This window comes from Ylistrum balloti, unplaced genomic scaffold (assembly GCF_031769215.1).
Source record: "Ylistrum balloti isolate Yb309-2 unplaced genomic scaffold, AGI_CSIRO_Ybal_v1 Utg371060, whole genome shotgun sequence".
Taxonomy (NCBI): Eukaryota; Metazoa; Mollusca; class Bivalvia; order Pectinida; family Pectinidae; genus Ylistrum; species Ylistrum balloti.
The window spans coordinates 208,635-228,681 of NW_026782586.1; the positions used below are offsets into that span (position 1 = coordinate 208,635).

A 20,047-nucleotide genomic window follows, 5' to 3' on the forward strand; every position below is an offset into this window, starting at 1 on the left:
CTGACTGGCTGTCATGCTGGCATCTGATGGGCAGGGCCCACGAAACCCTCGCAACAACCGTCTGTAGGGAGACGCTACGAGAAGTCTAACCAATGACCAAGACTGTACAAACGAACTTAAATTTACTTTTTTTTACATGTAAGTGGTTTAAAATCAAAACTTGATTTACCAGAATTTGTTACACTGATAAAATCTAATGATATCTTAATATTTGTTGAAAGTAAGACTGATGACCTTGATGTACTGAAGGTACCATCTGAATATACGTATTATGCAAAATATCGTCTCAAATGCAGGGAAAAGTCTGGTGGTATTGTCATTATATATAAAAAGAAGTTGAAACCTTTGTTACATTTTTACAATACTGAGTCCGATTATATACAATGGGTAAAGCTTACAAAATCTGCTCTAGGTTTAGAACGCGATTTGATATTAGGGTGTACATATATTCCACCCGAGAACTCTAGATATTCTTCCCTAGATGCATTTAATGAAATTGAAAAGGAAATGATTGAATTACAAAATCCTGAATGTAATATAGCTTTAATTGGTGATTTTAATGCAAAAACCAAAAACCTACAGGATTTCATAGAACCTGATGACTCCCTCATGAATATGTTTGATATTGACAAAAATGATGATGTTTTCAACTATATGTATGATTTTGAAAAACTAACACAATTTGGTGTTCCTTTAGTGAGAACGAGTCAATGTAAATGTAATGTGAACAACTTTGGCAAGAAGTTACTCGAATTGTGTAAACAAAATAATATGTACATTGCAAACGGTAGACTTGGAAGAGACAAATCAATAGGAAAAACTACTTGCAATGACACAATCTGAGCCTTGTTATAATCCTGTCTTTTTTGTGTTTGTCCGAAAAGTTTTGGGTTTTTGTAGGTTTTGTTACTACTCTCCTTAGTTTATCATAACTGCTGATGTTCGTCCAAAGGTTTGTCCACGATAGATTAATGGATTTATTTATGATCATCTTTGCAAAGAAGTTATTATCTAGAGATTTCTTTGCTAATTTATCTGCCATATCATTCCCTGGTATGTCTACATGTGCTGGTATGTATTCTAAGTCTACTGGTATGTTTTGTTTGTGTAGATTGCCTAGTGTGTTCATGATTGAGTGTATTTCTGTGGGCCTAGTGCTATTTCCTGTCTCTATCGAGTGTGATGATGAGAGACTGTCTGTGAGTATTACTGCACCGCCTGGGGGTTTGATGTCATCTACATGTCTTAGATCTAACCCTATTGCTATTATATCACAGGTATAGACTGAGCGTCTGTCTGTAAGTCTGATGGATAGTGTGATGCCTAATTCTGGAGAGTATTTACGGCTGTATCCCTATTTGCCCACTTTTGAAATAACATGGACAAAAGAATGTTGTGATAAGGATTATAGTCTATTTCATATTAATTTACCTCTGTTTACCTGTGTTGTTACCCGTATTTTACCTATGGTCACCTGTGCCATCTAGCCTATTAAATGATAGCTATTCTATTGAGTTTTTAAAAATATATAAAATAATAAGCATTTCATTTTATTTCTTTATGTTGATATATACGTCACTGAAAATTTTAACAAATTAAAGACTTTTTCTTCTTAAATATATAAATTTCAATTTATTTTGATTTATTATCATTTAATAGAGGAGGTTAAAATTCACTAAAATATTACATTATATCAGTATTAAAGTTTTACATCTTTGATAAATTTGTCAGACTTGAATATATATATTAAGGGCCCCATATTAAGTAAATTGATAATGATGATGAAATAGTTTAGGATGTTAATCATTATGTATAATTAAACAAAATATCCATTGGTATTAATTGTATTCATTTTTCATTATCCCTATACAAATCATTTTATGTTTTCTAAATGTAAGTATACTTACCTTATTTAATTACCCAAGCCATCGACCTCAAATACAAACAATTATAAGATGATCTCAGAAGTGGTGACGATAGTGCAGATAGTGAACACTGTTCCATGTACACACATAATCATTATGCAGTTACACAGCTGATACATTCTCCGGAATTTTATCTGAGATTGTTTACCTTACAACTTCGAGACAACTACCCACTTCGAGACATCTACCGACATCTACCCACTTCGAGACAACTACTTACAACTTTGAGACATGGCCAATGCACAGATACAAGTCAAGTTTTTTAGAAACAAGCCTGGTGGACTCAATCTTGCATATGATGGAGTTAAGGATGTTTGGTTCAACGCGCTGGAGGAACTGGAAGATGTTGACTTACCCGTAGACACTACGCCCTTTACAGATTATGTCGTTTCACAGTGGTTGAGGGAGACCGCCGTATCTGAAACCACTTCACCACAGAGGGACCTAGCACCACCAACCATCTAGAAGCCTGGCATGGGAAGCTGAAGAAGAAGGTATACCACTCACACCTCAACATATACACCATCATCAAAGTGTTCCAGGAGATTCAAGCCGCCAACGAAATCAACAGGATACAGCGTGATGCAGGAGGAACAACAAGACCACGTGCGAAGAGATATCGAAGCATCGACAAAAGACTGGCCCAACTTAAGGAGCGATTCCAGACTCAGAGGATCAACATCATGGTGTACGCCGACGCAGCATCACATCTTCTACACCTGGGATGAATTGCTGGACTTTTATTTTATTTATATGTATGTATACATGTATACTTTTTGTGTGTTTTATTGTATTTATATGTATAAGAAATTATAAACTTTCTGCTTTGGTATGTATTTATATGTATGTAATGTGTAATGATAAACTTTCTGCTTTGGTATGTATTTATATGTATGTAATGTGTAATGATGTATGTAATGTGTAATGATAAACTTTCTGCTTTGGTATGTATTTATATGTATGTAATGTGTAATGATGTATGTAATGTGTAATGATAAACTTTCTGCTTTGGTATGTATTTATATGTATGTAATGTGTAATGATAAACTTTCTGCTTTGGTATGTATTTATATGTATGTAATGTGTAATGATGTATGTAATGTGTAATGATAAACTTTCTGCTTTGGTATGTATTTATATGTATGTAATGTGTAATGATAAACTTTCTGCTTTGGTATGTATTTATATGTATGTAATGTGTAATGATGTATGTAATGTGTAATGATGTATGTAATGTGTAATGATGTATGTGATGTGTAATGATAAACTTTCTGCTTTGGTATGTATTTATATGTATGTAATGTGTAATGATGTATGTAATGTGTAATGATGTATGTAATGTGTAATGATAAACTTTCTGCTTTGGTATGTATTTATATGTATGTAATGTGTAATGATGTATGTAATGTGTAATGATAAACTTTCTGCTTTGGTATGTATTTATATGTATGTAATGTGTAATGATAAACTTTCTGCTTTGGTATGTATTTGTATGTATGTGATGTGTAATGATAAACTTTCTGCTTTGCATGTTTAATTTTATATATATGTATGTAATGAAAATGCAATAAAAAGTACTTAGTGTAGACTACAGGTAGAATCTCTGGTAATAGCTCACACAGGTAAAAACACAGGTAAATGAACTCAGGTGAAATCTATGATTAATCTAAAACGGACTATAATTGGTTTTCTATTGTCTTCCTAAAACAACACCTTTCTTTGTTAAAAAAGTGGACAAGTCGGGAACACCCCGTATTTACCTAGTCCTACTCTATCTGTTTTGGGTTTTTTTTTATCCATCAGTGTATATCTTAATGCGTTTTCTGTATTTTTGATCGATTGTGGAAAGTGCATGTTTTTAGCTCCTGTATTCCCACTTATCCCATATTCTATTTTTACAGATAAAAAATGTGGGCTAGACGGAACTGGTGTGTGTTTAAGAAAAATGGGTTTTAATTGCCCTGAAAGTATAGTCTCTTTCATAAAAATCAGTATAGTTTACCTGATATATGTATATAAGGGTGACTTTCTGATATTTTCTTATACATCTTTTAACTTAAATGCATTGCACAAATATTTCACCAAAATATAAATATTCTCACTTTAACAGCAATATTGAAATAAAAAGCACAGTAAAACAATATGCAAAATATTTATACTCATCCTTTTTATTTCGATATCAAAATATATAAATTTATGATAAACAAAGATTTTTTGCTCATTTTAATTCAAATGTCATTCATTAAAAAAACACATCACAGAACATATCATACTAAAATTGAAACATATACAACATTTTATTGTCATTTGATTTAAAAGTCATTACACATACAGCACTGTCTGAGGCTGTGTTGAAAACCTGGGAGCCATAATCAATTATTGATCTGATCAATACTCTATAGAGTTTAAGTAGGTTTCTTTTGTTGGTTCCCCAATTTTTCCCTGAGATATAAAAGATTCTGTTTAAAGTTTTTGCACATCTGTTTTTTTTACATATTTAATGCGAGAAATCCATGTTAGTTTGCGGTCAAAAATCTTTCCTAAATACTTAGTTTCTTTAACAAATTTGATTTCGGATTCCCCCAAAAAGAGTAATAAATTTGATTCGCCTCGAAAATAACATGGCAACTGTTTTTTCTTTAGAAATTTTGAAATCCCAGATACCCGCCCATTCTAGTATTGTGTCTAGTGTTCTTTGTACAATGCTTCGTGTTTTTTCAATGTTGTTCTCTGTGAGTCAAACACTGATGTCATCTGCAAACTGTCCTACTGTTCCTATGTTATATTTATGTCTAACTTCTGTTAGTTTTTTATCAAGTTTATTTATATAAATATTGAATAGGGTTGGGGATATTACCTTAGAGTACTCCGTTATCTAGTATATGTTCATTGGAGTTTTTATTGTTTACTCTCACTTTAATTGTTCTATCCTTAAGAAAAGTTGTGATAAATCTTAAAATATTTCCGGTTATGTTAAGGGATAGCAAAAGACCCTCGTGCCAAACTAGGTCGTATGCTTTTTCTAGATCGAGGAATACTGCTAGAGTGTGTCTATGATTACTTAATGAATTTTTTTTATATCTGACGATAGCCTGATTAAGGAATCAAGTGTGGACATCCGGTTCCGGAATCCACTTTGATTCTGACTGATTATATTATTTGCCATAAGGTAGCGTTTAAGACTATTGTTTATCATCGTTGCTATTGTCTTACAGAGGTGGAAGGTTAGTGCTATAGACCTATAGGAAGCCGGGTCTTCTTTATCCTTACCAGGTTTTAGAATGGGGATTACTTCAGCATTATTCCAGGATTTGGGGTATTTTCATGTTTTCCAGTTAGTGTTTATGTATTCTATAATAATCATATTTATATTGTGTGGAATTTTTTTTAAGATAGTATATGACTGTTTGTCTATGCCTGGTGTGGTACTTTTCTGTTGTTTTAAAGCCTTATGGTATTCATTTAAGGTGAAGGGGAGACTAAGATCAGTATTGTTGGGACCCGGATCAGCTAGAGCAGTAAGGATATCCTTGATGGTAGGTATGTTAGCAAAAAAACCGCGAGCGTCCTAGCTGAGAACAGACAGGGCGTCCTGCGGTCCGACTACCTGTCTGTTCTGTCATTATAGGTGTTTATTATAGTGTGTTTTTGGGAGGATTAGTGATTGTTTGTTAACATTTGTAGTTGAGCTTTTGTTTTGCTCTTCCAGATGTTCTGAGGGCCTTTGTGGTGTATTTGGTGGTTGTTTTTTGTTTTTTTGGTTTGTGGTTGATGGTGATTGTCGTATAAGGGGTATGTTTATGGGTGTTTTCGGGGTTGATTGTGTGCATGTTGTTAATGGGGATTCAGTAGACTGTGAATGGGGTAACTTATGTGTTGTGTCTCGTTTTGTACTGTTTTCCTTCTCTAGGGTGGGTGTGGGGCTGGTTGTTGGTGTTCATCAAATCTGATTTAGTGTATTGATTATGTTAGAAATAGGAGGTAATTAACAATGAAATACAATTAACCCCACTACTAAACAGAAAATAATTTACTTCTAAGAAAATCACAAACTAGAGTCGTGTCTGTCAAGTACAGTTTAAATCACTTTTTCTTAATGTAATTAAAAGATAACATATTCTTCTATAAAATAAGAACTGGCAGTAACCATTCACAATTTTTTAGCCGTTACCATAATCTTAAACAGGCTACGAATCATTTGAAAATGTACTATCATAGCCAGAAAATATATATAAATATATAAAAAATGTCGCGTAGTTCTTCTCTAAACCAGCAAGCCAGGAACTCCTATCACATACACAATAGATTAATGTACAGATGAACTCAACTGAAAATCAGTGCACTAAAGCCACAGGATCATTAATTCATGCATGAGTTTTGCTTGATAGCATATTCGATTTTTAGCGATACAAATTTCAACGAAATAGATTTTAACAATTTAAAGTAACTCGCCAAATTAGCTTTAATTCGCACCCCGCTCAAATAACCCGACTATTCGGTATGTGACCATATATGATAAGAATCATATATATTTTCTTGAATTATACTTCTTCTCCAGGTGTGAAGTATGGAATTTGAAGAGAGCCTTCCCCCTGAGCTGGTTTCTTTAAAGCGAGAACTGTCTTGTATATTTCCTAACTTAAGTGATGACGTAATCTACGATACTGTCTTTGATCACAGAAACAAAAATGACATAGATCGGTGTATTCAACATCTGTTGGACTATTGTATAGATACCAGGCACCCGACTGATGATAAAGGTAAAACGAATTTCAATGATTATATAACACAATCACATAAATGCACCGTTACCCCATCACATATATTTCCTGGCATACGTGTAATATGTATCTTTCAACGTTTGTTAACGTCGATTTTGACTTTCCGTAAAATCTGTCTCTAATTTTGCACACACCTGGACATAGTATCATTACCGAGTCCTAGAAAACCGGGACATCTGTGAAGCAGTTTTATTAACTATATGTATTTGGCCTAGAGTGTGACTACAATGTGAAAGATCTCGTTTTATGTTGCTTGAGTATTCTTTACCATAAGTGTACTGTAAAATATTGCATTGAAGATCATGTTTCCTTTCTACAAATAGCGTACCTCGAAGATCTACAGGCTCTGCCTTGTTCAATTGGTGCCATATCAATTCAAGACTTGGAGCAACAGTCGAAGCCAGTTTTGCAAGGTAATTAGCGCGTAATGTATAACTAGATAAATACAAATTGGTTTATTATTTACGACCAAGTCTCGATATCTCGAACTTTTATTGAAAATTGATTACCATTCTACTAAGTCTCGATTTCCCGAACTTTCATTCAGCACTGATTACAATTCTACCAACTCTCGATTTACTGAATGTTCATCTAACATTGATTACCATTCTAACAAGCTTCCAGTCCACTTCTTTTTATTGAGACTGCGATTTGACGAATGTCTCCTTCATTTTGTCTACCAGGCCGCGTTTTTCAAAACAATCAATTGATCGGGCGAGGGAAAATCTACTGAATTATGAAGTCTTAGTTTATGCATTCGATGGTCATTCTGTTATTTTAATGTAGGAAACTACTTTTATGCCAGTTTTATACAGTATGCTATTCAAAACGTCAGATCTGGTGCGGGCTCTCAGAAAATTTCGGAGTCAAAATGAAGGGGTGTATTGCGAAAAAAGTATCTTTCTGAATTGTGGTAAAACGGACAAAATAACACTCGTTCTTTATCCCTTAATTAAAGTGTCATTTTTACTTTAAATTCGCTATAAATTTTAAGGACGCCAAAGTGCAGAGGACAGGCAGTCCAAAAGAATTGTGGTCATCGGAAAAACGGGATCTGGGAAGAGCTGTACATGTAACACCCTTCTAGGTAAAGAGTCGTTCAAGACTTCCTTTGCAGCATTGTCAGTGACTGAGAAATGTCAATCAACTAAAGTTGAAAGATTTGGACAATCAATCCTATTGATCGATACTCCGGGAGTGTTCGATACAAATGTGCCAAACGTGACAATCCTGTCAGAAATTGCGAAATGTATCAGCATGTCCCTACCTGGACCTCATGTATTTCTACTTGTCATCCAGGCAGGGAGGTTCACGCCGGAGGAAAGCCACACTGTCAACCATGTTGCGAAAGTTTTCGGAGAAGGCATGTTCAAACACACAATCGTGGTGTTCAACGGAAAAGATAACTTAGAAAAACAACACAAGTCATTAGAGAAGTTTTTGCAGTCGATACCGCCTTCACTGGAGGAAATTATAGAGAAATGCAACAGGCGTTGTATTGCTGTTGATAACGGTCAGGAAAATGCTTTCCGTGACGATGACGCTAAGAAACTGATGGAACACATCAACGTTCTTGTGGAGGAACATCACGGTGGCTACTACACGAATGAGATGTTTCAGGCAGCTGAGAAGAAGTGTCGCGAAAGGGAAGAAGAAATACGGCGTCAAAAAGATTTGGAAAAACAGAAAGAAAAAGACGAAATGAAAAAGCAGCTAAAGAAACAGTTTCAAAAGAAATTAAATCGTTGGGAAACTGAAAAAAACATACTAGAGGAAAAAGTAGTTAATTGCACGAGAGAGAGACAAAACTTGGAGGAAAGGTTGCAAAACAGCAATGTGACAGATAAAGAAATGGAGGTAATCAAGAAAAAATTAAGAGATGTTGAAGAAGAAGCTGAACGATACAAAGAACAGGCTGAATATGCTAATAACGAGCGACAGATATGTTTACAAAATCGTGATCAAACTATAGCACGGCGTTCCGATGTCTTAGATAGAAAATATCAAAACGATATCAAAATAATTACCGCAATGTCAAAACCGGAAGCAGTATTAACGATATTCAAGGGAGTATTGGAAGTAGCATGGGGGGCGTGGCAATTATGGCACCTTGTGTAAGATATAGGTTGGAGGTAAATATCGGTTTGACATCATTTACTTCCTTCTCATTTCTTATCGCTTTTCTGCTATATTGACTGATTTCTATAGTAACACTACAAGAATCTAGTAGCATCCTGTATGCTTTCATTGTAAGATACTGGGTGATAATCTTGTTACAAAGAAATGATTGCTTTCCCATCATTTTTCATAAATAACTCACTTTGTCAACTTTGTGTTCAAGTGATTATTCTTTAATGAATATGGATTGAATTGTATCAAATGAAGTAAATTCATGACATCTTTATGAATATCTCGCTTCCTAGGCCACCATCAACTTTTCAATAGTTTTCTACATGATAAGCAATGAAATGTAATATGTTAATCCATAAAGTTGCTGAGTAATAACCTTCATGCTAGTCACATCAGTTGTTATCAGTGCCGTATTAAATCATTTAGTCAAAACTGATTTTTCATGCGAAAATTCGTGTCGTTGCTTTAGCTAGATACCTCTGATGTGAAGGAAATGTGGAACAGAGGACCGTACGTCACACCTCTGTGGTACAGTGTTATATCACTTTAAAAGTAAAGCTGAGGTCCCGTAGTTTCCGGACACGTTTTGTTACTTCGTGTAGATCAAAATGTTGTTGCATTAAAATCGATATTTTCAAATATAGGTGGTTTGACTGGTACTTTCATGTTAACTTCTACTTCTTGTCACCATGACAGCAATATTAACAAGTTCTTTTTTAATCGGCTTGAAATAGAAATTAATTTTACGTATTGGGGATTTCTTGCAAGTTTGTAGTTACGTGGGAGAGAATAGATATTGAAGTGAAAAAAATCAATCTTGATTTTATGAGTACCGTTAATTAGTTATGATATCAAAACAGTCGTAAATGATTAATAAAATCTGTCATCTGTAACTGAGCGAGAGCGGGGTATCTCGGTCGAAGGCTAAGATCCTGTAACATAATCCCAATAGATGCATTAGCCGAGTTTAGGATGCTACAGGATCTTAGCCAGATACTGAGATACCTCGATCTTGGTTAGTTACATGTAATAGATTTTTCGCACCTACTACTCTGAAAATTATTCAATATTTCATCAGAGATTGGCGTATCCCGTGGAAGCCTCAAACTACCCATACAGCTTCTAAAAGTACTAAAAATACTTGATAAGAATTTCTTGTCAAAAATGGAAACAAGAAACGTGAAATTAGATTTACGAAATCTAGACGTATACCATGTATAGATGTGTTGTTACGTCATTATACATTACATGAACTTTGTTCAAAAATACTTTATCACAGCAGTGAATAACACCATAGGTGTTCATTTTCTGGAACATTACAGTAAAGTCATGATTGTATCTGAATTCAATAATACGATATATTTTAGAACACATCCGCAAGTAAATGTGTCTATATATATATATATGAAAATGAAAAACATGTAGATTGGCACAAATTGTTCTGAGAATTTCGCGTAATACATTGCTTTTTTCTAAATGGTCGGTTACTCATGAAATTTGCCCAAACAGTCCCACAAGCCACACGGTCATCTCACATAGCAACTATATATTTATGAACTGAAGAAAAAGACATGTACAAGAAACAAATATTAACGTGATGTACAGTACCTGATTGTCATTGTCCATATTGTGTAAGATATTGATCTGTTTAGTCCTGTAAGAATCCGTGCCGTTGCTTTCGCTTGCCGTCGCTGTTGTGAAGGAAAGTTTTGGACAAATAATACCATTGTTGCACAGAGTTATCTCCCTGTATAATGCATGACGTGCACTTATATCCCATATCTTATCGCGCCTAATTTCAATATTATTCCTAGCAAACAACAAGAAATTAATAAAAGAAAAAAAACAAAAAACAAAAGAAATCAAAAACAAAAAACAAAAACAAAACAAAACTAGAAATTGTTGCTAACAATTTTGCGGGCTTTTCACTTTGGCGACAATCTTGGATATCGGACAGACTCCCCGAAAAACAGCACTAGTTTAAGTTAATCTCAGCTTCATTCACGGCAAACCTAAACAGAATTCCACAACCTGACCTGAGCAGTTCAAAAACATCCATTTTCAAAATGGCGGTCATGGTAGCCATCTTGGATTTCGGACCAACTTAGAAAATAACAACTCTTAGTCAGGACAAAAATTGTAGTCCTTCATTCCAGCATGCTACAAGCCTAATATCAGTTCCCCCTTGCTTTTTGTTTGATCAAAGATGTTTGAAGATTTCATATACATTTGACACCCGTGACCTTGAATGTTAGTCAAGGTTATTCATAATTGCGTGCCTTAAAAAACAACACCTGTAGATCAGTATATACTAAATACTAGTGCTCTAGACCCTGTGGAACTTGAAAAGAAGATTGTTTAACACTGGTACCCTATATTGTACATTTCAACAATGATTTAAACTTTGACCCCTTACGGAAACCGGAAGTTGACATTTTTCCTGATCACAGTATATGGGAAAGTATCATATCTAAAACATATCCAAAGATGAACTTTGTATCTTGAAACGTTAAAGAGAAATAACTACATAATAACGAAGAAATACACTTTTTAAAGGTTCAAACATATTTGACCCCTGTGACCTTGAATGTCGGTCAAGGTTATTCATATTTGCAAGCCTTATAATGTAACATCTGATGATCAATATATTTCAAATATTAGTTCTCTAGACCCTGTGGAACTTGAGAAGAAGATTGTTGAACATTGGTCCCCTATTTATATATTTTAACTTTGAACCTTAACGGAAACAGGAAGTTGACATTTTTCCTGATCACAATATATGAGAAAGTTTCTTTGTTTGTTCATCTCTACAACATATCCAAAGACGAACTTTGTATCTTGAAACGTTAAGGAGATATAACTACATAATAACGAAGAAATACACTTTTTAAAGGTTCAAACATTTTGACCTCTGTGACCTTGAGTGTAGGTCAAGGATGTTCATATTTGCAAGCTTATTATGTACCATCTGTTGATCAACATATACCAAATATTAGTTCTCAATACCTTGTGGAACTTGACAAGAAAATTGTTAAACACTGGTACTCTATTTTGTATATTTGAACTTTGACCCCTTTCGGAAACCGGAAATTGACATTTTTCCTGATAACAAATCTACGAGAAAGTTTCTTCGTTTGTTAATATCTATAACATATCCAAAGACGAACTTTCTATTTTTAAACGTTAAGGAGATATTACATCAAAAAAAAATTAAACCATTTTTAAGGTTAAAATATATTTGACCCCTGTGACCTTGAACATAATGGTGTGAGGCTGTAGTATATAGTGTGGAGGACGGGAGGCACTGAGCTTGTGCGGACACGGATTTTGAGGTCCTGTAAGTAATAGGTATTGACCCTATTCCCATTGTTCTACATCGCTACAATTTGGCATGTGTACGTCTCATAGTTTGTACTTTCATGCAATGCATATATTTTGATCAAAATCATTTTTGTTCTAAAGAACTTTGAAAATTGATCTTTTGCTTTGTGTATATTTCCCATTCCAAGAGTGGGCAATGGCGCGTGACAGTGGTACTCACTGGACATTACAATAGGCGTTTACAGGTGTTGCCAGTACAGGTAAGCCTATACCTGGCTATCATTGTTGGGGCTCCACAGGGGTGAACTTTGAGTATACATGAACTGTGCTGTTTTACGTATACGTTACTATGGATTCGAGCCAATTGTTTTCTAATGACTCTTTCGGGTCTGTTGATGCAACGCTACCAGATCTGACACCTGATGCTAATGGCTTAGGTAACAGTGACATTGACTTCTCAGTTTTGAATTCCCTTCCAAAAGATGCATATGTGACCAAACTATTGAAAATAACTAACATGTCTGAATCGAAGCTGCAATGGTACCGTTCAGATTTATACGACCGTGCAAGTAAGATACATGGCTGTCCTATTGGAAGGCTAGTGACAAGAAAGTCTACCACAAAAAGTACTGCTGAATGTAAGTACGCCCGCGATTGCTATCAACTCGAACAGTTCATAGCTGGGGACACAGATGTTTGTTTAAGTGATGTAGTTTCCCTTAAATCACGGAATCCTCCCGATTTCCAACAAGTTAACGTCGCACACGCTCCTTCGCTCGATATCGAGTCGATACTGCTGGAGATTGCTAAACTTGTGAAGAACGTTCATGAAATAAGAGACAGTATTAGACTGATAAAGGAAGATAACTCTAAACTTAAATCAGATGTTGCTGACATTAAACGAGAACTTAAAATGTCGTGTGATACAGTCGACAAAATCTTCGTCAATGAAATCTCGAATGGTTCCCCACCAAAGAATTTCAATGACCGTATTCACCTACTTTCTTCGAAAATGGTGTCTATTGACAAATTTCGGTCCAACATTTTATCCCAAGTCAGTACACTTGAGGAGTCGGTTCGCTCCAGCCTCCAGAGCTCCGAGGAACTCTTTGTGAACTCTATGGCGGAGTCTCGCTTGAGAACGGATTCCATTATTCGCGATTTTGGACAGGAAATAGGCAACTTATCTTCACATTCGCCTGATTCGTCCCCATCTATATCGGCACCTCAATCACCTGCTTGTCCATCATCTTCGTCATGCTCCTATGCAAAGGTGTGTTCTGCTGATATTTTGTCTGTGCCACCAGTCCCCGCTGGTCCGTCTGATCAACTTGTCACTATTATTCCAAAACACTCTAAGGAAATTCAGTCCGATAAGCATACCGTTACTAGAAATCAACGTACTGCGCCGGATAATCATGCTCCCCAGCCTAAGCTTATTCTGTCTAAGGATTCATATTCACGGAGTGATGACAATGCTAGCGGTTTTGTTGCTGTTTCTATGAGAAAGACCACACGTCTGTTTCTGAGTGGTATGTCCTCCGGTTGTACAGCCGATGATATCCGTTCTTATCTCGAGCAAAGGAACGTGGCTGCTACTTTTGTCCGTATCCTCAAAAGCAGGAACTCTGATTCCGTCTCTAGTCGTGTAAATATTCTTTCGTCCGATGTTGGTAAAACCAAGGTAGATCGTTTCTGGCCCAAAGGTATTCGCTGCAGGAAATGGTATTCGTATAACCAATATTATGGGAACGGTAATAACGTTGAACCTGTTGATGAACAGTAGCGATCTTTCGATATTTCTGCGAGTAGTTGTCCTTTTCATGGCTTCTCTACGTCTGATGACCTGGAATGTGACCGGTATCATGTCGTCAGCCTCCTACCTTCATGATGCCCTGCAGAAGCAAGATGTCGACATCTGTGGAATCTCCGAACACTGGTTATTTGACGAAAATGCTCACCTGCTTAACAGTATACATCCAAACTACTTGTATTTCGCAGTTTGTGACTTCTCGACGCACGCTCTATCTGATCATAAAACCAGAAAGGGTGGTGTTGCCTTTTTGTGGAAAAAGAACATCTCGAGTCGTGTGACTGTCGTTGACTCAGATGACGATCATATCGTTATCTTGAAGCTGGTCTCTAATTCTAGCGTTTGGCATTTTATACAAGTGTATATACCTAACACGAGCTACGGTTCAGATATTTTTAACGATTACGTTGACAAGTTAGATTCTTTGTGTGCCTCGTTTTCCCTACAAGGTTCTGTCATCATCATGGGAGATTTTAACGCTCGCCTCAGTGGCCCTCGCATACCAAACTATCAAAATTATCGAGGTCTCCGTCTCCAACGATGTTTAGACCGATATCAGTTGAGTGCTCTGACTACTTTCTCCTTTTGCTCTGGACCGTTATATACCTATGTACACTCTGATGACGGCATTTCATCTCTTATTGATCATGTGATAATCGATTCATCAAAAACTGACCTCATATCAAACTGTTATATCGGCGACCAACCTTATTTGGACGTATCCAGTCACAGACCAATTTTCTGTGATATTCTTTTTCCCACCGCATCGGCCGTAAAATCTCCTCAGATTGAACGCAGTGTTTTCAAGTGGCCTTCAGATGGCACTTCTTCAGGTACTGAAGTCTATCACGATAACCTTCATCAGTTTATAACGCAGTCCAATCTCATCAGTCTTGGTTAAACAATATTTCAGACATCGACAGTTATACAGACCTATTGACTAAAGGTATTCATGACACAGCCTTATCGTCTCTCCAAAAGAGGAAGTTTAATAAATTCTTGAAACCCTATTGGAAAGGAGAGCTGAAGAAGTTACATCGCGATATGTGGCGGTTGACGAAGGTCGTCCTCGTGATCCTAATTCCCAGTCCTTTTGGTTATACAAGGACGCGAAACGTAAGTTCCGGCGTAAACCCCGCCAGTTATCAGAGAACCATCTTATTACTCTGAATTCCGACATCGAAGAAGCGGCGGATATAAATCAAAAGTCGTTTTGGTCTATGGTGAGATCTCGTGCTGGTGGTGGATCTCGTGGTTCAGCGGGAGCTGAAGTAATGTTTGGAAACCAGACTGTCAGAGACCCTGCTGCGTTAGCGTTGCACTGGGGCGAGTATTTCTCCGGTATTTACTCCCACTATACTGACCGCCTCTTTGACAATGACTTTAAGTCGTCTGTCGAATCCGAGTTGGCAGAATTCCTATGCCATGATGCTCCAGCAATAAGCTCTTCCGAAATAACTTTTACAGTGGATGAAGTTAACCTTACCTGTAAAAGTCTTCCTCTTGGAAAAGCTCCTGGCATTGACTCTATTGTATACGAACACCTAAAGTATGCTTGCACTTCACTCTATGTATGTCTTTGTACATTATTTAATGCTTTCATAAGGTTTGAATATGTACCTGTGTCACTCAAACATGGTTTGATTTGCACGTTATATAAAGGTCATAATAAGCCAAAGAATGACCCAAATAGCTACAGAGCGATTTCTCTTCTACCCGTTATTCTAAAAGTGTATGAAAAACTACTCTTGAAAAGATTAGAGTCCATGAACCTTTTTCATGTAAATTCATTACAGCATGGTTTTCAAAAACAAGCTAGCAGCTCTATGACTTCATATATCGTGCAAGAAACAATTGCGTACGCTTCTGAACATGATAGTAAATTGTTCACTTGTTTTTTAGACGCGTCTAAAGCCTTTGATTGTGTCTGGCTCGACGGTCTGTTTTTAAAACTATCACATTTGGGTTTTGACAGAAAAATTGTTAGTATGATTATGTCTTTACACAAGGATATGTATATTGTTGTTATGCATCAAAACTTTGTGTCTGAAGTGTTCGAGATAAGCCAGGGAACACGTCAGGGCAGTATTATCTCCCCTTGGCTCTACTCTGTTTATATCAACGATTTATTGAATGATCTTTGTAGTTCTGTATACTCGCTAGCTATATCTGATGTTAATGTCACGTGCCCTACGCAAGCAGATGATATTTGTCTTCTTTCACTTACCAAACACAATTTAGATATGCTTATAGATATTTGCTACAAGTATAGTTGTAAACGGAGATTTAAATATAATGCCTCCAAATCAGTAGTTATTGTCTTCAATGAAAGTAGCAATGTTCGCTCACAATCGTATCGTACTTGGTATCTAGGTGACAATGTTGTTAATGAAAGCACAAATGTTAAACACGTGGGTATTAATTTGAATAAATTTAAACCAGGTCGGCCTGATGTTGACGATGTTATCCATAAACTACGAGGTCAGTGTTTTGCTCTACTAAATTGTAATTTATTTGGTCCTAGTATCAATCCCTTGACTGGAGTCCATCTATATTTGTCTGTTGTACTCCCTAGAGGTATGTTTGGTTGTGAGCTCTGGAACTCTCTGTCCAACTCTGATTGGCATCGCCTAGAATCAGTCCATCATTTATGTGCAAAATTGATACAAAATTTCCCACTTCGTACTAGGTCTAGTGTAGCATTGGGAATGTTAGGTTTATCTTCTATACATCTTTACGTAGAGCAATGTAAGCTTCGTTTTTTCGGGGCTTTGTGTAATATCAAAACAACTTGTACTTCAAAGCAACTCTTTTTGTTGCGTTTACATCAAAAACATCTTGGGGTAAATAACGCTAAGAAAGGTTTCATCAACGAAGTTTGGGATGCTTTGCACAAATACCACTTCCGAGGCATCTTACTTGATTTTCTTAATTCTGGGAAATTTCCATCCAAACTTGGCTGGAAATATCTTGTAAAGAATGTCCTTCTGTGTAAAGAATCTGATGACTGGCGTTTACGTATAAACAGTTCGTTAGAATTTCATAGATTCAAAATTCTTCATCCTGATATGGTTCCTGCAGTAATCTGGTCATTTTCTAAACGCCATTCAAATTTTAACAGGACATGTAAAACTGTGGCAAAAATGTGGATTGCCCCTCCTACTTGTGAACTTTTATGTGCTCGATGTAAAGGCACTTTTGAAGACGCAGTCGCCCATTGTTTACTTGACTGCAAAGAGCCCATATTAACGTCTCTGCGAGATAATCTTTTTACCAGTTTTGTGGACAAATATCCAGTTAATGTGTATGTATCATTTGACCAGGCAGACAGAGATGTCCAGACAGCGGCTCTGTTGGGTGCCCCCAGTGAGGACATTTATGAATCATTTTATGACGATTCATCTTTGTTTACATTTTTTATTAAAGAGTGTCTAATGTTTTCTGAAAAGGCCTACAATATGACTTTTCAGTAAAGGCCATCTCCTATCTAATGTTTGATGTGTTCTGCTAGAAATCTCCATTATTGATGGATTGGTTATTCACATTCACTGTTCAATATTTATATACATATATTCTTGCACTTTTTTCTTTAATTTTCACCTAAATACAATATTTGTCATTGTAATTACTCTTCAATATTTGGAGGAAATAAAGAAATGATGATGATGATGCTACAAGCCTAATATCAGTTCCCCCTTGCTTTTTGTTTGATCAAAGATGTTTGAAGATTTCATATACATTTGACACCCGTGACCTTGAATGTTAGTCAAGGTTATTCATAATTGCGTGCCTTAAAAAACAACACCTGTAGATCAGTATATACTAAATACTAGTGCTCTAGACCCTGTGGAACTTGAAAAGAAGATTGTTTAACACTGGTACCCTATATTGTACATTTCAACAATGATTTAAACTTTGACCCCCTACGGAAACCGGAAGTTGACATTTTTCCTGATCACAATATATGAGAAAGTATCATATCTACAACATATCCAAAGATGAACTTTGTATCTTGAAACGTTAAAGAGAAATAACTACATAATAACGAAGAAATACACCTTTTAAAGGTTCAAACATATTTGACCCCTGTGACCTTGAATGTCGGTCAAGGTTATTCATATTTGCAAGCCTTATAATGTAACATCTGATGATCAATATATTTCAAATATTAGTTCTCTAGACCCTGTGGAACTTGAGAAGAAGATTGTTGAACATTGGTCCCCTATTTATATATTTTAACTTTGAACCTTAACGGAAACAGGAAGTTGACATTTTTCCTGATCACAATATATAAGAAAGTTTCTTTGTTTGTTCATCTCTACAACATATTCAAAGATGAACTTTGTATCTTGAAACGTTAAGGAGATATAACTACATAATAACGAAGAAATACACTTTTTAAAGGTTCAAACATTTTGACCTCTGTGACCTTGAGTGTAGGTCAAGGATGTTCATATTTGCAAGCCTTATTATGTACCATCTGATGATCAACATATACCAAATATTAGTTCTCAATACCTTGTGGAACTTGACAAGAAAATTGTTAAACACTGGTACTCTATTTTGTATATTTGAACTTTGACCCCTTTCGGAAACCGGAAATTGACATTTTTCCTGATAACAAATCTACGAGAAAGTTTCTTCGTTTGTTAATATCTATAACATATCCAAAGACGAACTTTCTATTTTTAAACGTTAAGGAGATATTACATCAAAAAAAAATTTAACCATTTTTAAGGTTAAAATATATTTGACCCCTGTGACCTTGAACATAATTCAAGGTCGTTCATATTAATTAACTTTATTTTCCACTACTTGAGTATGATATTGACCAAATATCATGACCTTAGGCCTTTTTTTTTTGGTTTTTGAGAAGAAGATTGAACCCTTGAACTTCGATGCCTACCGAAAACCGGAAGTTGACGGTGTATTTTTTGTCCAGTTTGGTAGTACTTCATCCGAGCATGCTACATAGCAAATATGAGAGCCCTACATGTTTTGGTTATTGGAAAACATTAATTTAATAAATTTAAAATATTTGACCCCAGTGACCTTGAACATAGGTCAAGGTTGTTTATATTAACAAACCTAATTTTCCACCACTTTAGTATGACTTGGACCAAATATTATGACCTTAGACCTTTTGGGTTTTGAGAAGAAGATTTTTGAAATTTGTATCACAAAATCGCACTTTTGAAATTTGACCCCTACCAGGAACCGGAAGTTGTCGTTTGAAAGAAAAATGTTTCATGAGTAATGTTAATATATATCTAATTCTACATCACATATCCAAAGTTGAATTCAGTACATGGAGCCGTTCATGAGATACTGACACTAAGCTAAAATCGGAAATGACGTCATGGCGGCCATTTTATTTTTTCAACCTGGTTCACAGTCTCACCAATTACTAAAATGACTATGGGGAAACTTTTCAAGACCAATTAAATCAGATATTTATAAAAGATTTTGGAAAAATTCAAGTTCAAACTTTTTGTTGGCATTTCAAAAGCTCAAAGGAAATTTTCAAAATGGCTTTAAACGGTAACGAAAAACGTCACGGAAAAAAATGAAGATATCAACTTCATCAGATAATCATTCTGCATTGATTGATGCAAGAATTTTTCAAAAATCTTGAAAAATGAACATTTTTAAAAATTTGTGACCTTTGACCCAACAGCGAGCTTTTTTATTCGACAAATTTTCTGATAACATGTCATGACAAAAATTAAGATAAGGAAATCTCTACAAATAATATAATTGCACAAACTCTTCACGATGAATGGTTTTAAAGTTAGAGCAGTTTTAATGTTTTTAGTTTATGACGTCATGGCGGCCATATTGGATGATTGACCTATTTGAAGATGTTCCTGTAACATCTTCAGACCTTCATCAAAAACATGATAACTAAACCATCAACCTTTCATTCACTCTTCTAAAGATAGAGAATCTACAAAATACAGAAGAATAGTAGAAGAATAAGAAACTGAACAAAAACAATAGGTCTCTTCACCTTTGGGTGAAAAGTCCTAAAAACAAACAAACAAAAATCAAACAAACAACAACAAAAATCAAGCAGA

General features: G+C 35.6%; 1 protein-coding gene across 1 annotated transcript; it reads left to right on the plus strand.

Annotated features, from left to right (window-relative positions):
- The first annotated feature begins 5,419 nt into the window (after positions 1 to 5,419).
- LOC132560433 (GTPase IMAP family member 7-like) lies at positions 5,420 to 8,824 on the plus strand. The gene is made up of 4 exons (XM_060225099.1): positions 5,420 to 5,461; positions 6,484 to 6,685; positions 7,030 to 7,119; positions 7,701 to 8,824. Exons 2-4 carry the CDS (start codon positions 6,493 to 6,495, stop codon positions 8,822 to 8,824), a joined length of 1,407 nt encoding a protein of 468 aa, XP_060081082.1. The 5' UTR covers positions 5,420 to 5,461; positions 6,484 to 6,492.
- The last annotated feature ends 11,223 nt before the right edge of the window (positions 8,825 to 20,047 follow it).